Source organism: Kogia breviceps, chromosome 1, assembly GCF_026419965.1.
Source record: "Kogia breviceps isolate mKogBre1 chromosome 1, mKogBre1 haplotype 1, whole genome shotgun sequence".
Taxonomy (NCBI): Eukaryota; Metazoa; Chordata; class Mammalia; order Artiodactyla; family Physeteridae; genus Kogia; species Kogia breviceps.
In genome coordinates this window covers 27,245,169-27,269,899 of record NC_081310.1, presented here as the reverse complement: position 1 = coordinate 27,269,899, position 24,731 = coordinate 27,245,169, and the positions used below count along the sequence as shown (strand labels likewise).

Here is a 24,731-nt window from a genome sequence, read left to right as displayed (position 1 = left end):
AAGAGTTTCTCTGTGTAAGTTACACAACAAGTATTTGCTTGTGAAATACTGAAAGGTTAAGTGAAAATTAAAAATAGATTTTCATAATTAATTACACAAATTCAGAAATTCTAATCTAATGTGATGGTTACAGCCAAGCTTCTGGCTTCCCTTTTATCAAGCAAACAACCAGCCTATCTCCTTACAAAACACTTCTAGTTATTTTTTAAATCAATGACTAGTTTAAATTCCTGTGGGAAAAGATGAGATGAGAGATGCTACAGAAGACAGAATGTAGGTAAATCTCCTCAGAAGAAATTGGGAACAACTTCTCTCAAGGGTGCTTCTCCAGTGTAGGCTATGTTTGGTAGGGCTTACATCCTTGAATTAATCATTTGATTTCTGTCTTACAAGAATTATTTACTAAGATTATGGGCAAAAGTATAATAACAATGATCAATTCAGTACCTAGACACAACATAAAATCTATATAGTTGAAATAATTTAATGCTTATATAAGATCAATAATTATTTAGGTTAAAGTTAATAGGGACTACAAAGTCAGAAAAAGCTACTACTCATCTTGCTCAAGATAAGAAATAAAAAATCTTGTTCAAGATGATTTATGGACTTTCTCTTTTGACAGAACCAACTAAATTATGCCTCTAGTAAAAGATATGGACAATGTTTCTATATATCTTGTAAAACTGCTTTGGAGACATGTCCAGTATGTCATTCCATATATATATATATATATATTCCTTACATAATAATACCCCAATAAATATTTTCCATAGTTAAAGATCAATGCCTGGAAAGTGTGTCTTTTTTAAAAAATCAGCAGCTTTTAAAAATAGATATTCATATGTAAGTCATAAGGTATTGACTAGGCACTTTAAATTCCCTGGGGAAGTTTTTAAAGATATACAACATTTTCAAAGAGTTTATACTTGAGGGGAGAAAGAGAACTGGCATACCCCTCCATAGAATGTTTTTGTTTTATCTTAGTTTCCAGGAAGCTTAGTGTCAAAATCTGTGTTCAAGTGTGTTCAATTGTTTTCACATGTTTTATAGTAAAACTATCTTATTCTTCATTACCTGTCTCTTGTACTTTAAAGCCTAACTTAAAACCTCCTGTACTCAGGTGGTCATGTAAAGGCTCACATATAATCAGTTATTTTTTTAAAAGTAGACAGGATATAACTAATACATAAAATAATAAACAGAATAGATCACTTCATGTGAGAAGTTTAAGAAAAGTCAAGAATCAACTGAACATCCTAATAATGGTTATACTTTGCTTTTTAAAAGTACAGCAAGACAAATCTAGTTGTTCACTTTGGACAAATCACTTACCCTCTCAAGTCTTGTTTCCTTAATCATATCAATAAAACACAGACTTTAATAACATTAGACCAGTGCTTTTCACATCTTTTGCTTCTTAGCAGAAAAACTTTTTCTTTTTTAATCATACATGGAATCTCTATATATAAACAAACAAAAGAAAGCTGAATGGCTAAAGTTGGAGTTGAGGGCTAAAGGCCCACTATTATCAGGTTCCCCATCAACCTTTCCACCTCCAATCTGTGGCAACTCCAGAGGCACTTCAAGAAGGTTCTGTGCAACATAGTTTAAAAACTACCAACTGGGGGCTTCCCTGGTGGTGCAGTGGTTGAGAGTCTGCCTGCTGATGCAGGGGACACGGGTTCGTGCCCCGGTCTGGGAAGATCCCACATCCTGCGAAGCGGCTGGGCCGGTGAGCCATGGCCGCTGAGCCTGCGCGTCCGGAGCCTGTGCTCTGCAACGGGACAGGCCACAGCAATGAGAGGCCCGCGTACCGCAAAAAAAAAAAAAAAACCAACAAACTACCAACTAAGTTGTTGATTTTAGTCTAGTCTTGGTTCTAAAATTCACTATGCACCAAAGCCAAAGGTTTCCTATTCCTTATCCATGTATTTTAAATAGAAACCTTGATAAACTATTTTTTAAATTAGTACATGAAATGTAGTCAAAGTTTGTGTGTTAAACACGATGAGAAATGAAAAAAAATCCACATAATTCTATTTGCATACCTAAATAAACTTTAAAAAGTTTTCAAACATTATTAAAAATTATATATTCACAATATCCAGGACAACAATGATACAATTAACAGTTACAAGCTCTAGAACTGCATCTGCCATAAATTTCCTTAAGAAATTAGAAGTATAAATGGTTAAGAACAAATTGACAAATCTCTTATTAATTCATCTTCACATTCCATGGAGTATATCTATTAGTCTGACTTTAATACAACACTTCCAAAGACAAGATAAAAGATTCAAACCTTTAGAGAGATTTTCATATAGGCTCTCAACAGTTAAAAGCAAGTTCTTTTCCATAACTAATCCAAATACAGCCAACCAATGTTTTCTAAAACACTGTAATAAATGTATTAGAGTCCATGGTGGTTTCAAGTACAGCACCTAGAAAAAAAATAGCATCATTGATTCACTTATTATTCCTATTATTTAAAAGTACCTATTTAGGAATTCCTACATATATTTCCAGTCAAAACATAGCTGAATTCTTTTTAAACTAAAAGATGTTTTATTAAACGCCAATCACAATCTTAAAATGCTAACTCCACTGCAAATTGCTTTTGTAAAATTCATATTAGTATTAATCCTTATAGCTTCAGAAACTATGTGTGCAAAAATAAAACACAGTTCTAATCAGAGGAAGCATAGTGCTAATCAGCAAAAGTTGTCAATCTACTTTTCAGCAAGGTCACTTCTATGAGGAAATCAATCTATTTCATAAAACTAGAGAAAATAATCTATATAGAAAAAAATTGTCAACTGTAATTGACACTTGCTACACTCTTGTAAAGACATGTTTACAAAGAAGATTGATCATTTAGTACTACAAGATGTCAGCACATCCTTTTCTGAATCGTTCACATGCAATGACTTTCCTAGACTCTATTATGAAATCTAATTTACGTTAACCTTCCTAGAAGAATCTGATCATTCTTCATCATCTTGGTTCAACGCTTGATAATATAATCAAGCCACATTGGCAAATATTAGAATCTCACTGAATATCGGGAAGAGATACAATTTATGGGAAACAAAGTTTCTCCTAATGATAAATGTGAATAGCAAACAAACATTAAACTAAAAAGGCCACTATTGCCAAATGTGGTGTTTTACTGACTGCAGAAAAGATGTGAATCTAAAGAAAATTCAAAATATTTTACTAATATCAAATTTATACTCTGATTCTCATATTTACATGACATAAGCCAACATTTAACTTCTCTTTCTGAAAACATATTGCTAAGGTCATTCCCTATACTAGACATTTTGACTCAAATAAACTTAAAATGAGAGGATTTCTGAATTCAATTTAAGCTCAATGGAGGCAATGTGTCTGATACACTGTAGACACACAATAAATATTTGTTCACTGAAAAAAATGAATGATAAGATGTAGAGAACAAATGTATGGACACCAAGGGGGGGAGGGGGGTTGGGGGTGATGGTGGTGGTGTGAATTGGGAGATTGGGATTGACATATATACACTAATATGTATAAAATAGGTAACTAATAAGAACCTGCTCTATAAAAATAAAATAAAATTCAAAAAAATGAATGATAAAATATAGTCCTAATCTTTAGGAAATGCCCAACACTTAGCTTTCAAAGAGTTATTCCAAAAACTTCAAGAAAAAAATATAATGTGATGTAGATTATTATAATAAAGCTTACACATCATATATAAGTAATATTTCTTTAAATAAGGTAATAAATCTTTAGCAATAAAAAGGAAATTTTCGGGCTTCCCTGGTGGCGCAGTGGTTGAGAATCTGCCTGCTAATGCAGGGGACACAGGTTCGAGCCCTGGTCTGGGAGGATCCCACATGCTGCGGAGCCAACTGGGCCCGTGAGCCACAACTACTGAGCCTGAACGTCTGGAGCCTGTGCTCCGCAACAAGAGAGGCTGCGATAGTGAGAGGCCCGCGCACCACGATGAAGAGTGGCCCCCGCTTGCCACAACTAGAGAAAGCCCTCGCGCAGAAACGAAGAAAAACCCAACACAGCAAAAATAAATAAATAAACTCCTATCCCCAACATCTTCTTTTTTAAAAAAAAGGAAAATTTCAACTAAGAGTTGAAATAATCACCTCCATCCAAAGGTTTCCAAAAGCAATTTTCATTTCTGTTTCTAATATTGAAGATAAAGCTGTTCCAAGAGATTTTTCAAGATCAGTTACAATGCTTTCAAGTAGAATGCATAGTCCAGAGTTTGTAGATTCCTCCTCACAGCTCTTTTCTAAAGGTGTTGCTTCTTTAAAACAAATAGTTACAGGCTTTATTTAGGACACTAATAGTAAATATTTTACATATATAATTAGTATTTGGTCATAAATAATAAATATTTAATGGATATAGTTAGTATTTGATCCTAAAAAACAAATGAATACTTTATTTTTAAAACAGTATTCATGGGAGTTCCCTGGTGGCCTAGCGGTTAGTATTCCAGGCTTTCACTTGCCATGGGCCCGGGTTCAATCCGTGGTTGAGGAACTCCCGCAAGCCGTGTGGCACGGCCAAAAATAAATAAATAAATAATTAAATAAATAATTTTAGGGCTTCCCTGGTGGCGCAGTGGTTGAGAATCCGCCTGCCGATGCAGGGGACACGGGTTCGTGCCCTGGTCCGGGAAGATCCCACATGCCGCGGAGCGACTGGGCCCGTGAGCCATGGCCGCTAGGCCTGCGCGTCCGGAGCCTGTGCTCCGCAACGGGAGAGGCCACAGCAGTGAGAGGCCCGCATACCAAAAAAAAAAAAAAAAAAAAAAAAAAAAATAATAATAATTTTAAAAATAAAATAGTATTTAGAAACATTTATTTCTAGTATAGTTGTTTTAGACTCAACATAAATATATCACATTAGCAAAAGTTTTATCTTTTGACAAAAGGAGACGAAATGTTTTTACTAAAATAGAAATTTGAGAAATGACTGTGATATTTTAAACAAAATTTAAATTTTATTATTTTCATAAAAAGTAAAAATTAAAATAATGCTTTGCATCTATTTATAATAGAAAACCAAGAACTATGGATCAAAATGTGTTTTCTTCCAAAGATAATATATTCTTCCAATCGCAACTCACATCAATAAATTGTTTTGAAAAGACTAAAAGCTCTGACTTAACCACCTTTATGCCTTCCCCTTCTAAAATAAGTTTTGATTATTTAAAATGATATTATTTCAATATAATTACTACTTTGATACCTGCAAACAACTGCAATTTCTTTATGGCAAAATTCAATGTATTAAGGGGCTTATCTCTACAAATACAAACCAAGGATTTAAAATGACAGTAATATAATGGGCAAACCAAACGCATGTTTCCCTTGAAAAACCGTAAACTAGAATATTCTGTTACTCTCTCTAAATGCCATTTTGAATATTATGAGAAAAGAAATTTTATTACCAAAAAGGTCAAATAAGTAGCATGTGATATATGAATACATGAAGCATATACAAATGCTTTTAGAGACTTCAATAATTATTTTTCCCACAGAGAGAAATGGAGGGATGTATTTTTAAATTATGTAAGATTTAATATAGTTCAACATATATCAAGCCATAGAACAGATTATTCTGGTGGAAAAAAAGAGATGAAACAGCAGTATTGCCTTTAGCTTTCTTAAATATTCATTCAAATTTTTTTAAAAAATTATTACTAGAGTCCTTCAAGTTTCTCTATTACTGAGTTTTTGCTGTATTAATAGAAAGTTATGAATATGGAACTAATTTTTTAAATAAACTAAAAATTTCTCTCTACCTCAAATGAATATTTCCCGTAGCTACTATTAATTTAAAAGGTATACTCAGGTAAAAAATAGGATGCACACAGTGATTATAAATATATAAAAATGTATGAGTATAATAGACAAAAATTCAAATTAATTTATAAAAGATATGTAGAAGGCAATAATGTTATATTTTCTCTTGGATTATCATTATAATATTCATTCATCTCTACCATTTGTGCCAGAAAATACTCCAAACAATGTTACTTTCAATGTACAAAATAAAAATTTACTATTAATTCCAACTGTTATCAATATTCTTAGTACATAAAATAAGATATATTTCTAATTATTTGTAGTAAGAATACTACCTGCTTTCAATTGTTGTTTAGATATACAAGGCTGATGACATACAACTGTGTTCAGAGATAAGTTTAATAATTCTGCACTCAATTCTTCTTTACTGAGTGACTTCACACCACTTATTAGGCCTTTGTTTCTTAAATTTCTATCATCCCTAAGGTTGGGTTAGGAGGAAAAAATATTTTATTTTTTATAAGATAAATCACATGGCAACTAAAGACACATGGAATCTAATCAGAGGTTGGTGATTCTCAGCATATATATTAACAAACAATAACAATTTTTTTAATATAGAAGATAAATAAATATATACTAGAATCAAATCACCTGAGCTTTTGAGAATAATAATTATTATTATATATTGAATGTTTCCCAGGTACCAGGCACTGTTCTAAGCACTTTATATATATATATATCAATCCATTTAATTCTCACAACAAACCTCTTAGGTAGGAGTGGTACTAATTTTTATCCCCGTTTCACACATAAGAAACTGAGGTGTATGGGAAGTCCCTGGGGGTCCACTGGTTAGGACTCCACGCTTTCACTGCTGAGGGCCTGGGTTCAATCCCTGGTCAGGGAACCAAGATCCCACAAGCCATGTGGCATGGCCAAAAAAAAAAAAAGAAAGAAATGGAGGTATAAAAAAGTTAAGTAACTTGTCCAAAGTTATACCCAGTAAGTGGGAGATGGACTTGAACACAAGAATATGATCATCCCAAGATAAATATAGAGAGCCATAATAAGATAAATAATTTACACAGGGTAAGCAATTATAAATTTACTTAGAGTGAGCATAAGACAAATGATGTGAATTTGCTATTTGCTGAAAGAGCCAGTATGATTAGAGCATAGTGCATGAGACCAGTTTATGTGGCTACAGAGAAAGGAAAGAACATTAATAAATGGAAAGAGATTTAAGGGCTTCAATAGGGAAATGACATGATCAGATCTGTGTTTACCAAACTGTTGTTCTTGCAACTAGTAGGCTTCCAGCTTTTGTTGATGGCGAAGTAGCTTGGTCAGACTAACCCTCCCACAACAAAAATTAGAAAATCTGGACCAAAAGCAACAAAAAAAGACAACGCCAAAAATCCCTATTTGAAGGCACTGGAAGGCAATCAAATGTAGGCAGAAGGTGGAGGGGAATCTACATTCAGGAAGCAGATGCTGCACTGGTAAGAGCTGCAATTTTCTATCTTTTTGCCTGAGGGTATTCCCCAATTCATCAATCCCTTACAACAGAAAGCCACAGCCTTTATGGCTTGAAATGTCAGAAGGCACTGTTCAGGACTGGCCAGAGCATATAGAAAGTTAAGGGGGAACCTGAAGAAGGGAGGAAACCACAGAGAAGGTGAGTCCTAAAATCTGCATATAAATTCTGCCCAGAAAAAAAAGCAACATACTGCCAAAAGACAAAGCAATCAACAGAACCAGACTCAGATATGACACAGATGTTGAAGCTATCTGATACGAAATTTTAAATAATTTTGACTAATCTGTTAGAGGCTCTAATAAAAAAGGTGAAGAGCATGTAAAACCAGATGGAAGGGCTTCCCTGGTGGCGCAGTGGTTGAGAATCCACCTGCCTATGCAGGGGACGCGGGTTTGTGCCCCGGTCCGGGAAGATCCCACATGCCACGGAGTGGCTGGGCCCGTGAGCCATGGCCGCTGAGCTTGCGCGTCCGGAGCCTGTGCTCCGCAACGGGAGAGGCCACAACAGTGAGAGGCCCGCGTACCGGGAAAAAAAAAAAAAAAAAAAAAAAAAACCAGATGGAAATGAAGAATGCCTTCAGCAGTCTCCTCAACAGACTCAACACAAGTGAGGAAAGAAACAACATACATTAAGACAGGTCAAAAGAAATTATCCAAACTGAAACAAAAAGAGAGTAAAAGGTTAAAAAAATACATAAGAGCTGTTGAACAATATCAAATGATCCAATATACATGCATGTATTGGTTGTCTACTGCTGTGTAACAATTAATCCCCCAAATTTAGCAGCTTGAAAAACATTTATTATCTCACACAGCTTCTAAGAGTCAGGGATCTGAGAGTAGCTTGACTGAATGGTTCTGGCTCAGGGTCTCTCACAAAGGTGAAGTGTGCTATTGCCTGGGGTTGCAGTCATCTCAAGATTTAATTGCTGCTCATTCATGTGGCTATTGGCAGGGAGTAGCCCTTCATTGGTTTTTGTCTGGAGGCTTCAGTTTCTCAGCATGTGGGCCTCTCCACAGGGCTCCTCACAGCATGGAGCTTGCCTCCCCACAATAAGTGATCCAAGAGAGATGGAAGAAACAAAAGAGTGCCCTAGAAGGAATTCCCAGTCTTTTACAACCTAATCTAAGAAGTGATATACCATCGCTTCTGATGCATGCTATCAGTCACACAGACAACCAATCCTGGTACAATGTAGGAAAGGACTACACAAGGGCATTAATACTAAGAGGCACAGGGAATTCCCTGGAAGTCCAGTGGTTAGGACTCTGCACTTCCACTGTAGGGGGCCTGGGTTCCATCCCTGGTCAGGGAACTAAGTAAGATCTCACAGTGCAGTGCAGCCAAAAAAAAAAAAAAAAAAGAAAAAAAAAAGAAAAAACGAAAACAAACAAAAAGTACTAAGAGGCAGGGATCACTAGAGTCATCATGGATGCTGACTACTACAGTGTAATTCTGTAATACCAGAAGGAGAAAATAAAGAATGGGGCAGAAGAAATACTCGAAGAAATATTTGGCTGAGAATTTTCCAAAACTAAAAATGAACACCAAACCATAAATCCAACAAGCTCAGAGAATATCAAGCATGATAATTTCCTCTCCTCTAGCACAAACATACACACAAACAACTGGCCATAACTGCTAAAGACTGCTAAAACAAACTGCTAAAAAAACAAAAGACAAAGTCTTGAAAGCGATGAGAGGGAAAAAAAAAGACACATTATACACAGAGGAAAAAGACAACATTTACAGCAGACTTCTCAACAGAAACCAAACAAGCTAGAAGAAAATGGAGTGACACCTTTAAAATACCAGAAGAAAAAGAAAAAGAAAAAAAATCAACCCAGAATTGTACATCAAGTAAAAATATCTTTCAAAAATAAATAAATAAATACACTATCAGACAAATAAAACCAGAAAATGCACTGCCAACAGATTTAACATGTCAAAGAAAGTTGTTTGGGCAAAATGAATATGACCAGAAATCTGACACCAGACAGAAACTTGGATCCAAAAAAAGAAATGAATAGTGTTAAAAATGGAATGCAAGATTAAAATATTCACTTTATTTTAAATTGCTTTAGATGGTAAATGGTTGAAGCAAAAATATTAGCAAAGTATTGTGTTTATTGTTTCTGTAAAATATATATATGACAATGATAGCAAAAATGGACAGGGGGAGAAATTCGAAGCATATTAAAATCCTTACAATACACATGAAGCAATATAGTATTATTTAAAGGTAGACTTTGATCAAGTAAAGCTGTATATTATAAACACTGAAGTAACCATTAAAAAATTTTTTCAAAAAGGTATAAAGCCAATAATGGAGATAAAATGGCACCACAATTAGTCCAAGCAAAAAAAAAAAAAAAAGGAAAAGGAAGAAAAGAAGAGCTGAACAAATAGAAAATAATTAGTAAAATGGTAGATTCTGATCCAACCAATTAACTGTGAATAATAGAAACTCATCAATTAAAAAGACAGAAATTGTCAGAATGGAAAAAAAGAAAAGTACCAAATACATGTTATCCGCAAAATACTTACTTTAATATAAAGACACAGGTTAAAAGTAATGGATGAAAAAGATATACAACATAAATATTAAGCAAACAAAACTGGAGTAGTAATATTAATACTAAACAAAGAAAACTTCAGAACCAGGAATATTATCAGTAACAAAATGAGACACTGTATAATGAGAAAGGTATCAATTCACCAAGAAGACAATCCTAAATGTGTATGCCTCTGACTACAGAGCTTCATAATACATGAAATAAAACAAAGAGAACAGAAAGGAGAAGTAAACAAATCCACAATTACAGTCCGGAATTTCAATACTCCTCTCTCAGTAATCATAGAAAAAAAGTAGACAGATAATTAGTAAGGGTATAGAAGACATGAACAACACTATCAACAAAACTGACCAATTTAAAATTTATGGAATACTCTACCCACAAGAGCTGAATACATTCTTCTTAAGTGCACATAAAATATTCACCAAGTTAGACCTTATTCTTGGCCATAAAACAAGGTTTAACAAATTTAAAAGAACAGAAATCATATAAATTATGTTCTCAAGTCATAACAGAATTAAAGAGCAAATCAATAACAAAAGATAACTGGAAATTTTGAAAATATTTGGAATTAATTGCAACAAATATCTAAATAACTTATGGGTCAAAAAGGAAATTATAAGGAAAATTATAATTTTTTTTTTTTTTGGCCACGCCGCATGGCTCCAGGATCTTAGTTCCCCGACCAGAGATCGAATCCAAACCTGGGCCCCGGCAGTGAAAGCATTGAGTCCTAACCACTGGACTGCCAGGGAATTCCTGAAAATTATAAAATATATTAAATTGAATGAAAATAAAAACACAACATATCAAAATTTGTGGAATGCAGCTAAAGCAGTGCTTAAAGGGAAATTCACAGCAGTCTCAAAAATGATCTAAGCATCCACCTTAAGAAACTAGGAAAAGAGCACAAAAGGGGCATGAGAGTATTTTCTGGGGTAATGGAAATATTCTATGTATCAAGAGGGATGTGGGCTACACCAGGGTATCCACTGTCAACACTGTATGGTTAAGATTTGGGCATTTTAATATTATACATTTTTCCTTAAAATAAAAAGAACTGTATAAAAATAATCATATAGGGGAACAGGGAGTAGATGGAAATATACATAATAGAAGAATGGTAGAATCTTGATAATTGTTGTAACTGAGTATTTAGGAGTTTATTAACTCTTCTTCACTTTGAAAGTTGTTGAAATTCTTCATAATGAAACTTTTTAAAAATTAAAAATACCATTATTACTTTTTGAAAAATAAATGGAAAGTAAGTATTGAAGTAGAGAGCATAATGGGTCTTAAAGCAGAAAAGGAACAGGAAAAATAACATCACTTGACATCGGATGGTGGCAGAGTAGACAAAGAAAAGAAGACCATACAAGACCTGCTATTTAACTGGATATAGATTACGAAGGAAAGGCAGGAATCAAAAATGACTCCTAGGTTTCTGGCTTTAGCAAATGGGTGGAAGATGGCACTTTTTATTCAGATGGAGAACAGTTTAGAAGGAAAGACCAGGAGTTCATTTTTGGAGATGGTAGGTTCCAGATGTCTATGAGACATCCAAACAGAGATATCGAATAAGTAGATGAATATACTAGTCGAGACTTTAGAAGAGAGGTGTGGACTGGAAATATTAACTGGGGGGTTGCTGGCCCATATTTAGGATTGCAAATGTGAGTAAAGCACTTAGAATGAGGTATAGTATATAGTGTTTATAGAAGGGTTCTCCTAATCACCGTTGTTATTAATATTATTATAATCATCATCCATTTAAGTAATATAAATGTATCCTCACATTAAGTATGTGTGACTTAACAGTATGATTATCACACTTTATAGGAAAAAATAAATATAAAAAATAGGCTCGCCTGATGATGTCAGTTAAAAGTAAAGTGTGGGGGCTTCCCTGGTGGCGCAGTGGTTGAGGGTCTGCCTGCCGATGCAGGGGACGCGGGTTCGTGCCCCGGTCCGGGAGGATCCCACATATCATGGAGCAGCTGGGCCCGTGAGCCATGGCTGCTGGGCCTGCGCATCCAGAGCCTGTGCTCCGCAGCAGGAGAGGCCACAACAGTGAGAGGCCCACGTACCACATTAAAAAGAAAAAAAGTAAAGTCTGACTACAAATTTTCATTTCACTAAAAACTGTTACATCTGTTAATTCCAAAACAGTGACTGCAGAAATAATGGAGAACTGATAAAATCTCACCAATTTAATTTTCATTCTAAGTTGAACTAAAAAAAATAACAATTATATAAAAATTATCTCTCAATTTTAGTTTATCTCAAATTCAAAATGATTAACATATTACTAATTCTATTTCAGCCTTCAACAAACTCCAACATGATATATTATGTCCTAGATTAAAAAATAATTTGAAACTAGAGACAGAAATCTCTAATATTTCCTTTAATATAAAAAAATAACATTATCTTTGAACACAGCTAAAATGATAATCGACCAAGCCCCCTTACAAGAAAAATCTTACAGCTATTCATAATCACTCCATTTCAGAGAACTTAGGCATGATCATGAAACTGTAAAAAGTCCATTTTTCAGTGAATACAATTCAGACTAAAACTGCAAATTAAAATTGCTCTTATCAGTTCCTTTAAAGCCTTTTCTCATACATGATGAATACAATTTTGCTAACATTATGATACTTTTACCTTAGAACTAAGTTATGAATACATTAGTTGGGAATGGAGGAATGGAATGAGGAAGGGAGAAGGAGGAAAAAACTTATTGAGATAATTTTATGTGCTAGGCACTCTTCTAAGTCATATATATATTTTTTCTGACTAAATACTCACAATAACCTTATAAAGGCAGGTATTATTATCCTCCCTATATTTTACACATGAGGAAACATTAAGCAACTTTCCAAGGTCACAAAGCTGATTCGGTGGTAGATCCAAAATTCCAACTCTAACTCTATCACAGGCATCAAGGATATAACTGAAACATAACTTAGCCTTTCTCCACAAATTAATTAATTAGTTAATTAACTCTCTTGCCTCGTGATCAAAAATGTCATATTTTTATTTCTATTTTGGGGGGATGTTAAACTGACTTTCCCTGCTTTTTCAAAAGTTTTCCAAATATCAAATAACTTAAGTTGAAATGAAACCATGAGATTCAAATCTCATTCTTCTATAGCTTGCACATTATAAGAATGTGAGGTATAACTGAACATATTCACTGGCAGATTTAGAAAAGTATGTATGTTTTTTCATCTTGGTATGGGGGACACAGTATGATTTTTAAAAATTCTTTAATGTAAGTCGCTACTTTTTAAAAAAGAGTAAAATGATCATGAAACTCACGTGCACAAAATAACAAGAGAACAAGGGAATAATTCTCGGTACTGAAGACAGCATTTTAATACACGATCATCATTGTTCTCATCACTGAATCCATCTGCAAATTTAGTAAAAGCAACAATCAATAAGCACACTAAAAATGTGGGAACTGTATGAATAATCTAGGCCATATTTACAAATCAAATCATCTAAAAGAAAGAAAACTTTTTAAATAAGAAGAGGAAGATAAGACACAACAAAAACAATGCCTTGAAAATTCTGGATCTAGAATTCAGGCAGCATATAGTTGTGGGTTTAACAAACTGATTAGTTTGCTACTATCAGTAAAATGGAATAGGATATGCCTATTAATAAACCCAATGGAAAAAATCTGATCAGTAGGTTAAATGCCATATTAGAAACCAAAAGCTACGAATCTAGTCTCACTTCAGTCCCTTAGTGACTTAATATAAGTAAATTATATGATTACATCATGCTTAAAATTAACAACTTAAAAGAGGTCTGTAAAATTATAAGCAACTGTTCTGCCAGTAACAGAACCACTTTCATGTGTCTGCTTTTTCTTAAACTCTAAGCAATAACATTTAGAGAGAGATGTACACGAGAAGGCAACACAGGGGCTAGGCAGAGAATACAAAAAGTAATTTCTAACAAATGCTAATATGTGGCTGACAGAGTGTCCTCTAGCATTCTCTAAGCCTTAAAGCATGTAGTAAGTTTGGTTTTTTGTGAAAATAATGTAATGTGTAGGAATAGGACCAAAGACAGCATTTCTTATATAAGTCCTTACACTACCTGCCTCAGAACTCCCTGGGGTACTTACCCAGACCCATTTCTGGATAAGACTCTTTGGAGCCTGGACCCAAAGATTGATTTAAGCCCTTGTCAACTCTCTTACACACTGAAATTCAAGATGTACTGGACAGTGAGCCTCAACTTTGTTACCAGATTATAACCTTTTTTTCCCCTCAACTTTTAGCCTACAGTTACTTAGTCCTCTAAACTTTCAAATTAGAAAATTCATTCATGCATTCAATAAATATTTATATAGGGTCTAATTTGCACCAGGTGCCTATGCTAGGTAATTGGACATTCAAAAGACAAGCTCTTTGGGGTCTCACAATCTCGTGGTGAAATCTAGACAGAACTCAACTGATCTCACTGCATGAGCCTTAGGGAGATGTGATTCAGTTCTTTAATCAGACAACCAGCCGGCCAGCCAGACATATATTATAGCAGCCAATTTTCCTTCTTTTAGCTCACAGAGTAAATACAACAATAATGCAAAATGGGCAGCTCAAAATCACTGGTTAACTTTAGTAATTCAATTTGACCAAAAAAAGGATGTTTAAACGCTACAGTACATGCTCTAAAGGTATCAAAGTTCAAGATACCTGTTCTGTCATATTTTCTAGGACACATGGGCCTGGAAGATATACCTAAAACTACAAGAATATTTATGAAATATTTTATCAACAAATATTTTTGAGCACCTGCTCAGGTACTATTCAAAAGTGGACAAAACAGACTCTGAAAACAGACTGATCTGGGTTTTAATCCCTGCTTTCCCACATACTGGACATGTAATAATGGACAAACTGCTTAACAGGATGATTAAATGAGAAAATTTATATGGAAAACTTGGCCCAATATATGCTTATATCATGTGTTCCTTAAGTAGCGTACATTCATTACTTAAGACTCAGCTTAAATGGCACTTCAACAGCAATGACCTCTACTTACATTCAACACCAAAATAAATTCTGTATAAATTATAGTTAATATGATTTTTAACATTTAATAGAATTAAAGCTTCTCAATAGCAGGTCTTGTATGTCTCATTCACTGCTGCAGCCTCAACACTTAGAAGTGTCGGGTACAAATATTTGGCAGATAAATGATTCAACAAAAATATAATAAAAGAAAATATAAAAATGATGGAACAAATGTCTCATGTGGAAGGTGTCAGATAACTTTATTTTTGCTTTTAATTATTTTTACCTAATTATAAAAATAAAATAATTATAGGAAATCTGGAAAATTCAGCAAATATTAAGAAAATGACAATAACTCATAATTCCATCAGCTCAGTATTACCAATATCCACCATCTATAAGTATACATGCATAATCTAAGAAATTTGGGACTGTATTTCATATTCTTTTAAATCCTGTTTTTGTTTTTTATTCTTTTTGCAAGTTAAAGTGAGTCTATTATTGTCAGCCCTAATCCAATAAGACTTTGTATTCTTATTAAAAAGGGGAAATTTGGAGACAGATGTGCACAGAGAGAAGACGATGTGAAGAGAAATAGGGAGAAGATGGCCATCTATAAGACAAGAAGAGCAGTTTGGAACAGATCTTTCTCTCAAAGCCCTCAGAAGGAAACAACCCTGCTGACACACTGATTTTAGACTTCTAGCCTTCAGAACTGAGACAAATTTCTAAGTGGTTTTTTTTGTATTAATTTTTTACAGATTCCATATATAAGTGATGTCATATGATATTTGTCTTTCTCTGTCTAACTTAACCTAAGAAATTTGAGATTGCACTTTATATTCTTTTAAATCTTATTTTAATATCACACATCATTAACATTTTTCAAAATACAATATTCTCTCATATGGCTACATCATTATATGTAACTTCTCCAATTGTTAGACAGTCAGATTGTTTCCAATTTTTTGCTGCATAAATCATGCTGTGATGAACATTATTTATATAAATCACTGTGAGCATCTCTGATTATTTCTTTAAAATAATTTCTAGAAAGAGGACCATCTCTTTTGGCTTCTTAATACACACTAATAAATTGCTCTCCTGAAAAGTTACTAATTCATATTCCCAATGCACTGAGCACTGTGTTCCTATCAAGTGCTGGGAAGGAGTAGCTTTCTAAACATAGAAGCAATAAAAAAAACAACAAAGGAAAAAGTGAAAGATATAAACTAAAACTTTATACATAAGAAATTAACAATATTAAAAACAGCAAACAGACAGGAAAATATTTGCCTTGAACAAAGGACTGACTAGTTGTACTTCTTCTTTTGTGAATTATCTATTAATAATCTATGTCCATTTAGGGGAAAGGGATTTTTAGTTTTTCTAATCAATCTGTATAACCTTCTCATGTAAAAGGACACAAAAGAATTATCGCCTATTCCAGACCATAAATCGTTAAGTAATATATTAGCTCAACCAATCTTCACAACCATTTTTTTTCAGGGGGAGGTCATTTCCTCCCATTTCATTTACTCAGTTTCCTCACCTTTAACTCTCCCTAGGTCAGCTTATAAACCCAGGTCAATCACATTTCAAATCCTATTCTCTTCTCACCATAATGCATACTACATCAAATAAACACAATTTTAAAAAGAGTAAGGACAACACTAAAATTATGGTCAACTAAGGCTACTTTAACATGGACTATCTGCATTCAACTTGTGGCATTTTTCTTTTTTTTAATGGAGAATGCTTGTCTAAAAAAATGCATTGTTATAATACTGTGAATTACATAAAAGAAAATAATACAGCAAGATAAGCAATTATTAGAGTTAGTGGCAAATGTGCTCAACAGATGTAGTGTAAAGACTGTTTTGTTCTTGCTTTTCTCCAAGCAAGTACTTTAATTTCACTCAATAATCCTGAATTAAGTTTTTTCATAAGAATTTCAATTTACCATTAGAATATAAAATATAATTTTATTATGATAAAAATGACTAAGGGTATTTCTAAAGGATATCATAAAATCACTATCAACAGGATAAATGTATTGAGTACATTAGATTTTGTATAAAGAATGTTTTAAATAATCAGTTTGACAGATAACATTGATACAGTGAAACACATAAAGGATTTATCTGACAGACAATTACACAAATAATCTACTACAATCTTATAATTAAAAGCACATTTTAACAAAACAAAGATCAAATAATACCAATTTAAGCTTTAAAGTGAAATATGGATTTCAAGGAAGACCCAGAAATTGAAGCAGCACAGAAGTTTGAGACCACTACTATGATTTATCCTCCTTAATAACCCAAAAAGCACAGACTGAAGAAGTTAAAGTTTCGAAAAAGCACATAAAAATGGAAAAATCAAAATAAACATAACAAGCATCTATAAATAATAAATGTGGCCAAAATATCTATTCTAAAATTAGCTCTTCTAAAATAAGTCTCAAAGTCAATCTATTGAAGGGATAGATATTCCATTTAGGACAAGTTCTTAACATCTCTATGTCTCAATTTCCTCATCAATAAAATGGATCTAGTAAGAATTTATCTTCCACAAGAACTATAAGGTTTGAATGAGATATTAGCTGTAAAGCACTTAGAAAAGGGTCTGGAGAGTAATGGCCATGTAAGTGTTGTCTATTATTATCATCATTTATATAATAAAACACAATTTGTATCAACTAACAAAGAAAAACAATAAAAGATTAAGAGTAAAAAAAAATTCCCACCTCTTCTTAAGGATCGGGGTTTTACTGAAATGATGGTTTAGATCAGAGGTTTTGTTAACTGCATGGCTGTTTTTTTAAAAAGTCCTATCTGTTAGCAATACCTACCAAAGTACTACAGGAGTTCCAGGAGTTGGGGGAGAAGGGGAGAAGGAAATGAGAGAATAAACAAGAATGACAAAATGTTGAGAATCACTGAAAATGAGTGAGAGGTACATAGGGATTCATTATATTATATTATATTATATTATATTATATTATACTGCATTTGAAAGTTTTCATAACAGAAAGTAAAAAGAAAGACCATCTAAGGTGTTCAATTTAATATGTGTTTTTAATTTTAATATTTTTAATATTTTCTTAACTCTAATAAGTGACTTTTTTAAGTGGTTTCCTTTAAAAGCTCTTAAACAGCACATGATGTTCCTACTCAAATGCATAAGCATTGTATTTGGAATATACTAAGAGCTAATAAATACTTGTAAGGAATTAATGAGAGAGGCCCTTTTTCTTCAAAGATTTAAGACTAAACAGCTGTGCCAAAAGCCTTCTCAGGGTTAATTTCATGATTAGATTCATCTAAAGATGAATTCTTTCATATCCTATGGTAAATATGGATACAGTAGACAACATAAATCCACATTTAAAATAATAAAAATCTACATATACAAATATTTCTGAGTTGGAAAGAAACAAATTTTTAAAGAATGAAATATATCCTCTAAATGTATGTATAAACTCTGCAGAGGCAACAGTGTTGCTTTACACACGATCTTTTTCCAAATAGTTATATAAAACATGAAGAACAAGGGGTGGGAAAGGGAGGGTGGGAGGGAGATGCAAGTGGGAGGAGATATAGGGATATATGTATATGTATAGCTGATTCACTTTGTTAGAAAGCAGAAACTAGCACACCATTGTAAAGCAATTATACTCCAATAAAGATGTTAAAAAAAATTAAAAAATAAAAAATAAAATAAAAACATGAAGAACATACTTAGGTTCTAAGATTTTTAAATGACTAAAAAAAGAAACTAATATGGAAAAAAAATCAGGAGAAAATCTATAGACCTCTATAATAAAAATACCTCCTTATTACAGGTTCTGACAAACCAGAGGAAAACAATGCCTGCCTCTGCATTATATTAACTGCATGCAGTGATGATCAGAAACATACATAACTTACTGGCCTCATCACTCACCATGGTATTTTAAAAAAAGAATCCAAAGTACTGTAATATAGACAACTATGCATACAGAACTATACAGTCATCCTCTGTGAAATATGGACATAACCTAAGAAGGTCTAGGAGAAGCAGAAAAATAAAAATCAAAGGCCTCCAAACCAAGCCTAACAGAATATGCCAAAGCATCACTATGCCCTGCCACTTCACACTGTAATACTGTTAATTTTTTTTAAGTTCTGCACCATTTCCCTTCATTAATGAGTCAGCATCCAAATAAATCTTAATCAGGAAGCACCTTGAGAGAACAATACTTACAAAGTTTTTGAGATGCAAGTTGTATTGACTGACCCCATAGCTTTCTATCTTGATTTTTGAGACTGTCATTGATGAAATGAACTGCAGGTATAGCTTTGTGCTGGGCATGTTTCAGTAATTTTCCTGCCTTCATACGATCCAGCTCTTGCACAACAACCCAGGGAATTAGTAACACAAGTCTGTCAAAGCCTAAAAAATAAAAAGATTTCTTAGACATCAACAAATATGTATTGAGCTACTATTTTTTTTCAAACTGCTATAGGAGAATTATAAGTTTTAAAGACAGTCACAATCTAAATGAAGAGGTAATAGATAAAAATAGGAAATAAAATCAGATATAAGTGTCAAAAGAATGTTGAAAAATAAATACTACTGGAAATCAAAGAAGAGTAAGTTTAGAAACTAGGTTAACCTGTAAAGGCTCTTTTTTTTAAAAAACTTAAGTTGATTATGCTTCATATATATATATATATATATATATATACATATATATATATATACACACACACACATACTTAACAGCATATCCAAATGGAAATAAGTTTGTGGGGGGAAAAAACCCACATCACTGTTAATATAAAGTATCAACTCAAATAAGAAAATCAGAATCGGTAAATATGTTTTATAAATACCTGGGATTTCTGTTGTCTTCAAAACTCTAACAAATTTGAGATGATTCATCAGTATATTTGTGTCAACAACAATTAAAAGCTTTTTGTCTGAAGCAGTATCTGCTAGAGAAAAAAAGCAAAGTGAGGATTTCATGACATTTGATAACAGACTTGTATAATAACTACAATTTTGATATCACAGAACTTTGATAGCATTCTTAAGGCAGTACTTTAGACAATAAAAACAAAAATTCATTTACTCCAATTCTTAAGAAAAAGAACAGTAATCAGTGTTTAATTATCCACCAGTAGAATATTGTATATTGCTTACGGGTGGATTTTAAATCATAAATTAACTTGCACCAGCAGTAATTATGTTGCCAAACCCTGTACTCTATCACTGGTAGTTATGTACTTAGGAATCATAAGCTAAATTGAATGTACTCTGAAATATAACTGAAAAAACAAATATGTGTAAAAGAAAGAAAAAAGATAATACTAGCACTGTTATTTCATAGGGTCATGTGAAGAACAGGTAAGGTGATGCATAGGAAAACACTTAATAAATTGAAAAATGCAATGTGAATGTAATATAGCATTACTATTTTTACAAATACAACTCAAAACAGTATACTAACATATTTTGGGTAATATCTATCATTATCTTCTCCAAGGAGTGAGAATAATCACAATTTTACTATATAAATAGGAAATCCATGAATATAATACCTTCGAGCAATTTGCATTATTTCTGATCAATGCTTTACAAAGCTGAAATTGTTAAAAGTTATGATTAAGAGCAAAAATAAAAGACAGCTCATAACTCTGATTACTGCCCCTTGGCAAAAGGAGAAAGAGAAAATGTGTCTAACTGCCTAATAATGTGAGATATATAAAGCAAATGATGATAAGATCAATCTTAGACATGATTCCTGTAGCTAAAATAAATATACATTATTTCAAATAAGCACATTTTAACATTTTTCACCTAAATATTATAAAAATTGAATGTTGGCTCATTAATTCTTAAGAAAACATAGGAGATCATAAAACTGTCATATGCGTATAGGATATACCAGAAGAGGAATGTACATCATCTTCCACCAAGTCAATCTCCATACTTGTTAACTCTCCAGAAGGTGGAACCACAGGTAAATCCACACTTTTTCCCACACGTGCAGCGTGAAGCTCTTCTACAATCTGCATCTAAATTGCAAAAGACCCGCAGTAAAATATTTTGAATTATTTTCTCTGCAGATTATTAAGAGAAAAAAGCAATTAATTCTTTTTTTTTTTTCTTTACGGTACGCGGGCCTCTCACTGTTGTGGCCTCTCCCATTGCGGAGCACAGGCTCCGGACGCGCAGGCTCAGCGGCCATGGCTCACGGGTCCACCCGCTCTGCAGCATGTGGGATCTTCCCAGACCGGGGCACGAACCTGTGTCCCCTGCATTGGCAGGCGGACTCTCAACCACTGTGCCACCAGGGAAGCCCGCAATTAATTCTTAATTAATTCACTTAATATGAGATAGTTTGTGGAAAGAAAAATATTTACAAAAATATGAAAGCCACATGATGAAAGAATACAGACTTATAAACATACACAAGGTTTCTAATATAGCTCTTCTTACTTTATTATTTCTGCAACCTTAGGCAAGCATATTATTTAACAACCATGGGTCTCAGTTTATCTACACAATAAGAATATTAAATATCTGTATCCTTTTAGTATTTTTCGTAAGGATTAAATGAAATAATGCGAAGAACCTCACACAGAGCCCAGTACAAAACAGACTTCAAAATAAGTTAATTCCCATTCCCACTTCAAAGTATTTTAGGAGCCAAATATGTTTTTATCTGGATGATGAGCAATTTTCCTAAGATTTCTAAGACTGTTTATGAACCATCAAAAACTGAAATCCAGATCTTAATACCCTTCTCACTTCAGGGAAGTAGTTCCCTGATGTATTCTGATGCAAAGAAATTAAAGTATAATCTAACTTTAGAGCAGAGGTGAGAAATCTTTCTTCTATCAAGGGGCACTGACCCAAAAGACATAAAAGTATAACTGACTGTCACAAATAAAAAGCAATCAGTATGGTTTTAAAGTCTCCTTTAAATAGAAAAACACAAAGTGTTCTATGAATCTAATTTTAATTTAGAAGCATGGAAGATAAAATTGTATGCAATAATTCTATGAAGTTCAACCAGGAGATTCTAGCTGAGAAATGAAGCAACAGGTAAAAAATAAATATGTATGTGCCCTCATTTTCATTGAACAAATGTTCATCTTGTTGCTAATTAGAAATAGGAGGCAAAACATGTTACTATCATACTGCATTTTGGCAAGCCAAGGCATAAGCATGCAAAAACATAACATTAATTTAAAATTCATGTAACTTGTGGGCCACAGGCTGCATGCTCTTTATTCAAAACAGATTAGAAGGGCTTCCCTGGTGGCATAGTGGTTGAGAATCTGCCTGCCAATGCAGGGGACACCAGTTCAAGCCCTGGTCTGGGAAGATCCCACATGCCACGGAGCGACTGGACCCGTGAGCCACAACTACTGAGCCTGCGCATCTGGAACCTGTGCTGCGCAACGAGAGGCCACGACAGTGAGAGGCCCGCGCACCGCAATGAAGAGTGGCCCCCGTTCGCCGCAACTAGAGAAAGCCCTCGCACAGAAACGAAGACCCAACACAGCCAAAAATAAATAAATTAATTAATTATTTTTTAAAAAGGATACTCTGTCAAAACAGATTAGAGGTTATTAGAAAAAAAGGCCAAAAGGTGATAAAGTGAATGTAAATACTTCTCCAAATAGTTTTTCATGGCTTCATAAAAACTTACGTATTGAATTAGGCAGAGACATCACTGTTATTTTCATACTATCAAGGTTTCTACACTCATTATATTTTATTGAAATAGGAACCCTTTGACTTAATTTCATTAAAAATATTCAAAGTAAGTAAATATATCAGTAACCTCTTGATCTGTATCTTGAATACTTTCAAGTGACACTGAAGAACATGGTGCTTCAAAACTCTGAAATGAAAAGTAATTTTATTAGTTACGAAGCATATACCTAGAGTAAGGCTTTTCAACCTCGGCACTACTGACATTTGGGATCAGGTAATTCTTTGTTTTGGGGGCTATCCTATGCATTGTAGGATGTTTAGAAGTATCTCTTCTCTCTACCCACTAGATACCTACCCACTCCCAACCTTGACAATCAAAAATGTCTCCATTCCTTTGCCCAAGCAATTTCAGTGGAGTAATAGAGATAAAATCTGATTGTAAATGGAGTTGAAGAGAAAAGGATTTATACTTCAGTTTAAAGACAAGTAAACTATGTTGTTTGGGGGTACATACTTAAACAGTCACAATAAAAAGAAAAATACTGAACTGGAAAAAAAAAAAGTCTCCATCAAGTCAGTTGCCAAATGCCCCCCTAAGAGGCAAAACTGCCCCCAGATGAAAAACTGCCCCTAGAATAGAAAAGCCTCATTCTATTAAGTTATGAAACATAGTAGAAATTCTTTAGGGTTTACTCATCTACATATATACATTCCTAAAAATACTCGTATTCTAGGATAAAACATGTCACCCTAAGAAACAGAACAACCATGGCAAAGGTAAAAAGAGCTGGCCTTTGGTGGTGGGAAATTTTTATCCAGGAGTAAATGAGCCATTTATAAAAGTGACATGACAAAACAAAGGGAACTTGAAGATTATTATATGGCTGAGGGAGGAAAAGCTGAAAAATGTTATCATTTATGGGTGTTTTATTTTTTGTCTCCTAGCAAAGACTGAAAATCTCAATTTTTCCACTGGCACTTTTGGTGAGTGGATGAGACTTACTCAACCCTACATACAGGTGACAAGGAACTCAGCAAAAGCCACTACTAAACCAAATCATCTTCTAAGAATTCTCCAAGCACCAAACTCACATGTATTTTACAAGACACTGTAGAAAAATTACAGACCCTCTTTAAACAAGTGTATCATATGTTGCTTTATTGGGAATTCAGCTTCTACCCAAACTACCCAACATCAATCTTCACCTGATACAACATCACACACGTAGGCCCATTATAGCTTTACTATTCTATGACCCTGGGTTTTATAATGCCTTTTCCACCTGACTTTAAATCTCACTAGAGCTTTAGGTTCTTTTCAGCTAAGGAGTGCCAACCCAGCTAGAGATTATTATAGAACTTCCTGCAACTCCTGACATCTGAAGTCTTTTCATTCTTTTACTACTACCCTTCACTCTCTTTGACCACAGGTCACTTTCGGTGATTTCAATAAATTTTCTGTTACCTCTAAATCCAGAAAAGTTCGTGTCAGTTGTCCTTGGAAAACCTCCTCCTTATTATAAAAGAAAGTCTTAGTGGGTGTTAAATGTTTGCCTTCCCCTACCATGCTTTATTAAAATACATGGACAGGGATAAAGCCTTCCCTAGAGATGACAAAAGGGAATAACAATAATGATGGTATAAATGGTTTTATCTGCTAGAGTGATTCCAAACCAAAAACCTGATTATACTGCTTCCCTGATTACATTTCAATGGTTCTGTACTATGTACAAGATAAAAAACAATCTTTCCCATGAGAGATAAAGAAATCCATTTTCTGGACCCTTGCTTCCTCTCCAACTTCCTCTTCTATAGATTCTCTACACATCTCAACTCAAGTCAAAACGAACAACTTAAGTGCCCATGTAGGCTCTTGCCATGCAATTTCATAACTCTGGGCCATTACACAACTGGTCCTCTCCCCTGACAGGACAACACTTCTATTCTTTGCTCTACACATTTTTCAATAACAAGCTTAAGAATCTCCACCTTAATAAGCCCTTCCTTAACTCACTCCCAAATTTATACTAATACC

General features: G+C 33.8%; 2 protein-coding genes across 14 annotated transcripts in view; one reads left to right on the top strand and one right to left on the bottom strand.

Annotated features, from left to right (window-relative positions):
* The window catches only part of TRMT1L (tRNA methyltransferase 1 like), a 186,295-nt gene that overhangs the window by 104,386 nt on the left and 57,178 nt on the right, over nucleotides 1-24,731 (top strand). The window lies entirely within an intron of this gene.
* SWT1 (SWT1 RNA endoribonuclease homolog) overlaps nucleotides 1-24,731 on the bottom strand; it is a 95,799-nt gene that overhangs the window by 56,507 nt on the left and 14,561 nt on the right. For 11 of the 13 annotated variants that reach the window (XR_010839757.1, XR_010839758.1, XR_010839759.1 and 8 more), the window contains 8 exons: nucleotides 22,824-22,883; nucleotides 20,916-21,045; nucleotides 19,861-19,962; nucleotides 19,229-19,417; nucleotides 13,266-13,359; nucleotides 6,158-6,303; nucleotides 4,149-4,312; nucleotides 2,306-2,444 (listed from right to left, as the gene is read on the bottom strand). Coding sequence is in view for 10 of the 13 variants with exons in the window: in XM_067029529.1 (XP_066885630.1) it covers nucleotides 2,306-2,444; nucleotides 4,149-4,312; nucleotides 6,158-6,303; nucleotides 13,266-13,359; nucleotides 19,229-19,417; nucleotides 19,861-19,962; nucleotides 20,916-21,045; nucleotides 22,824-22,883 (1,024 nt within the window). In the remaining 3 variants the exon portion in view is untranslated. The remainder of the gene's footprint in view (nucleotides 1-2,305; nucleotides 2,445-4,148; nucleotides 4,313-6,157; nucleotides 6,304-13,265; nucleotides 13,360-19,228; nucleotides 19,418-19,860; nucleotides 19,963-20,915; nucleotides 21,046-22,823; nucleotides 22,884-24,731) is intronic. The other 2 variants (XM_067029552.1, XM_067029492.1) reach the window with 1 other exon arrangement.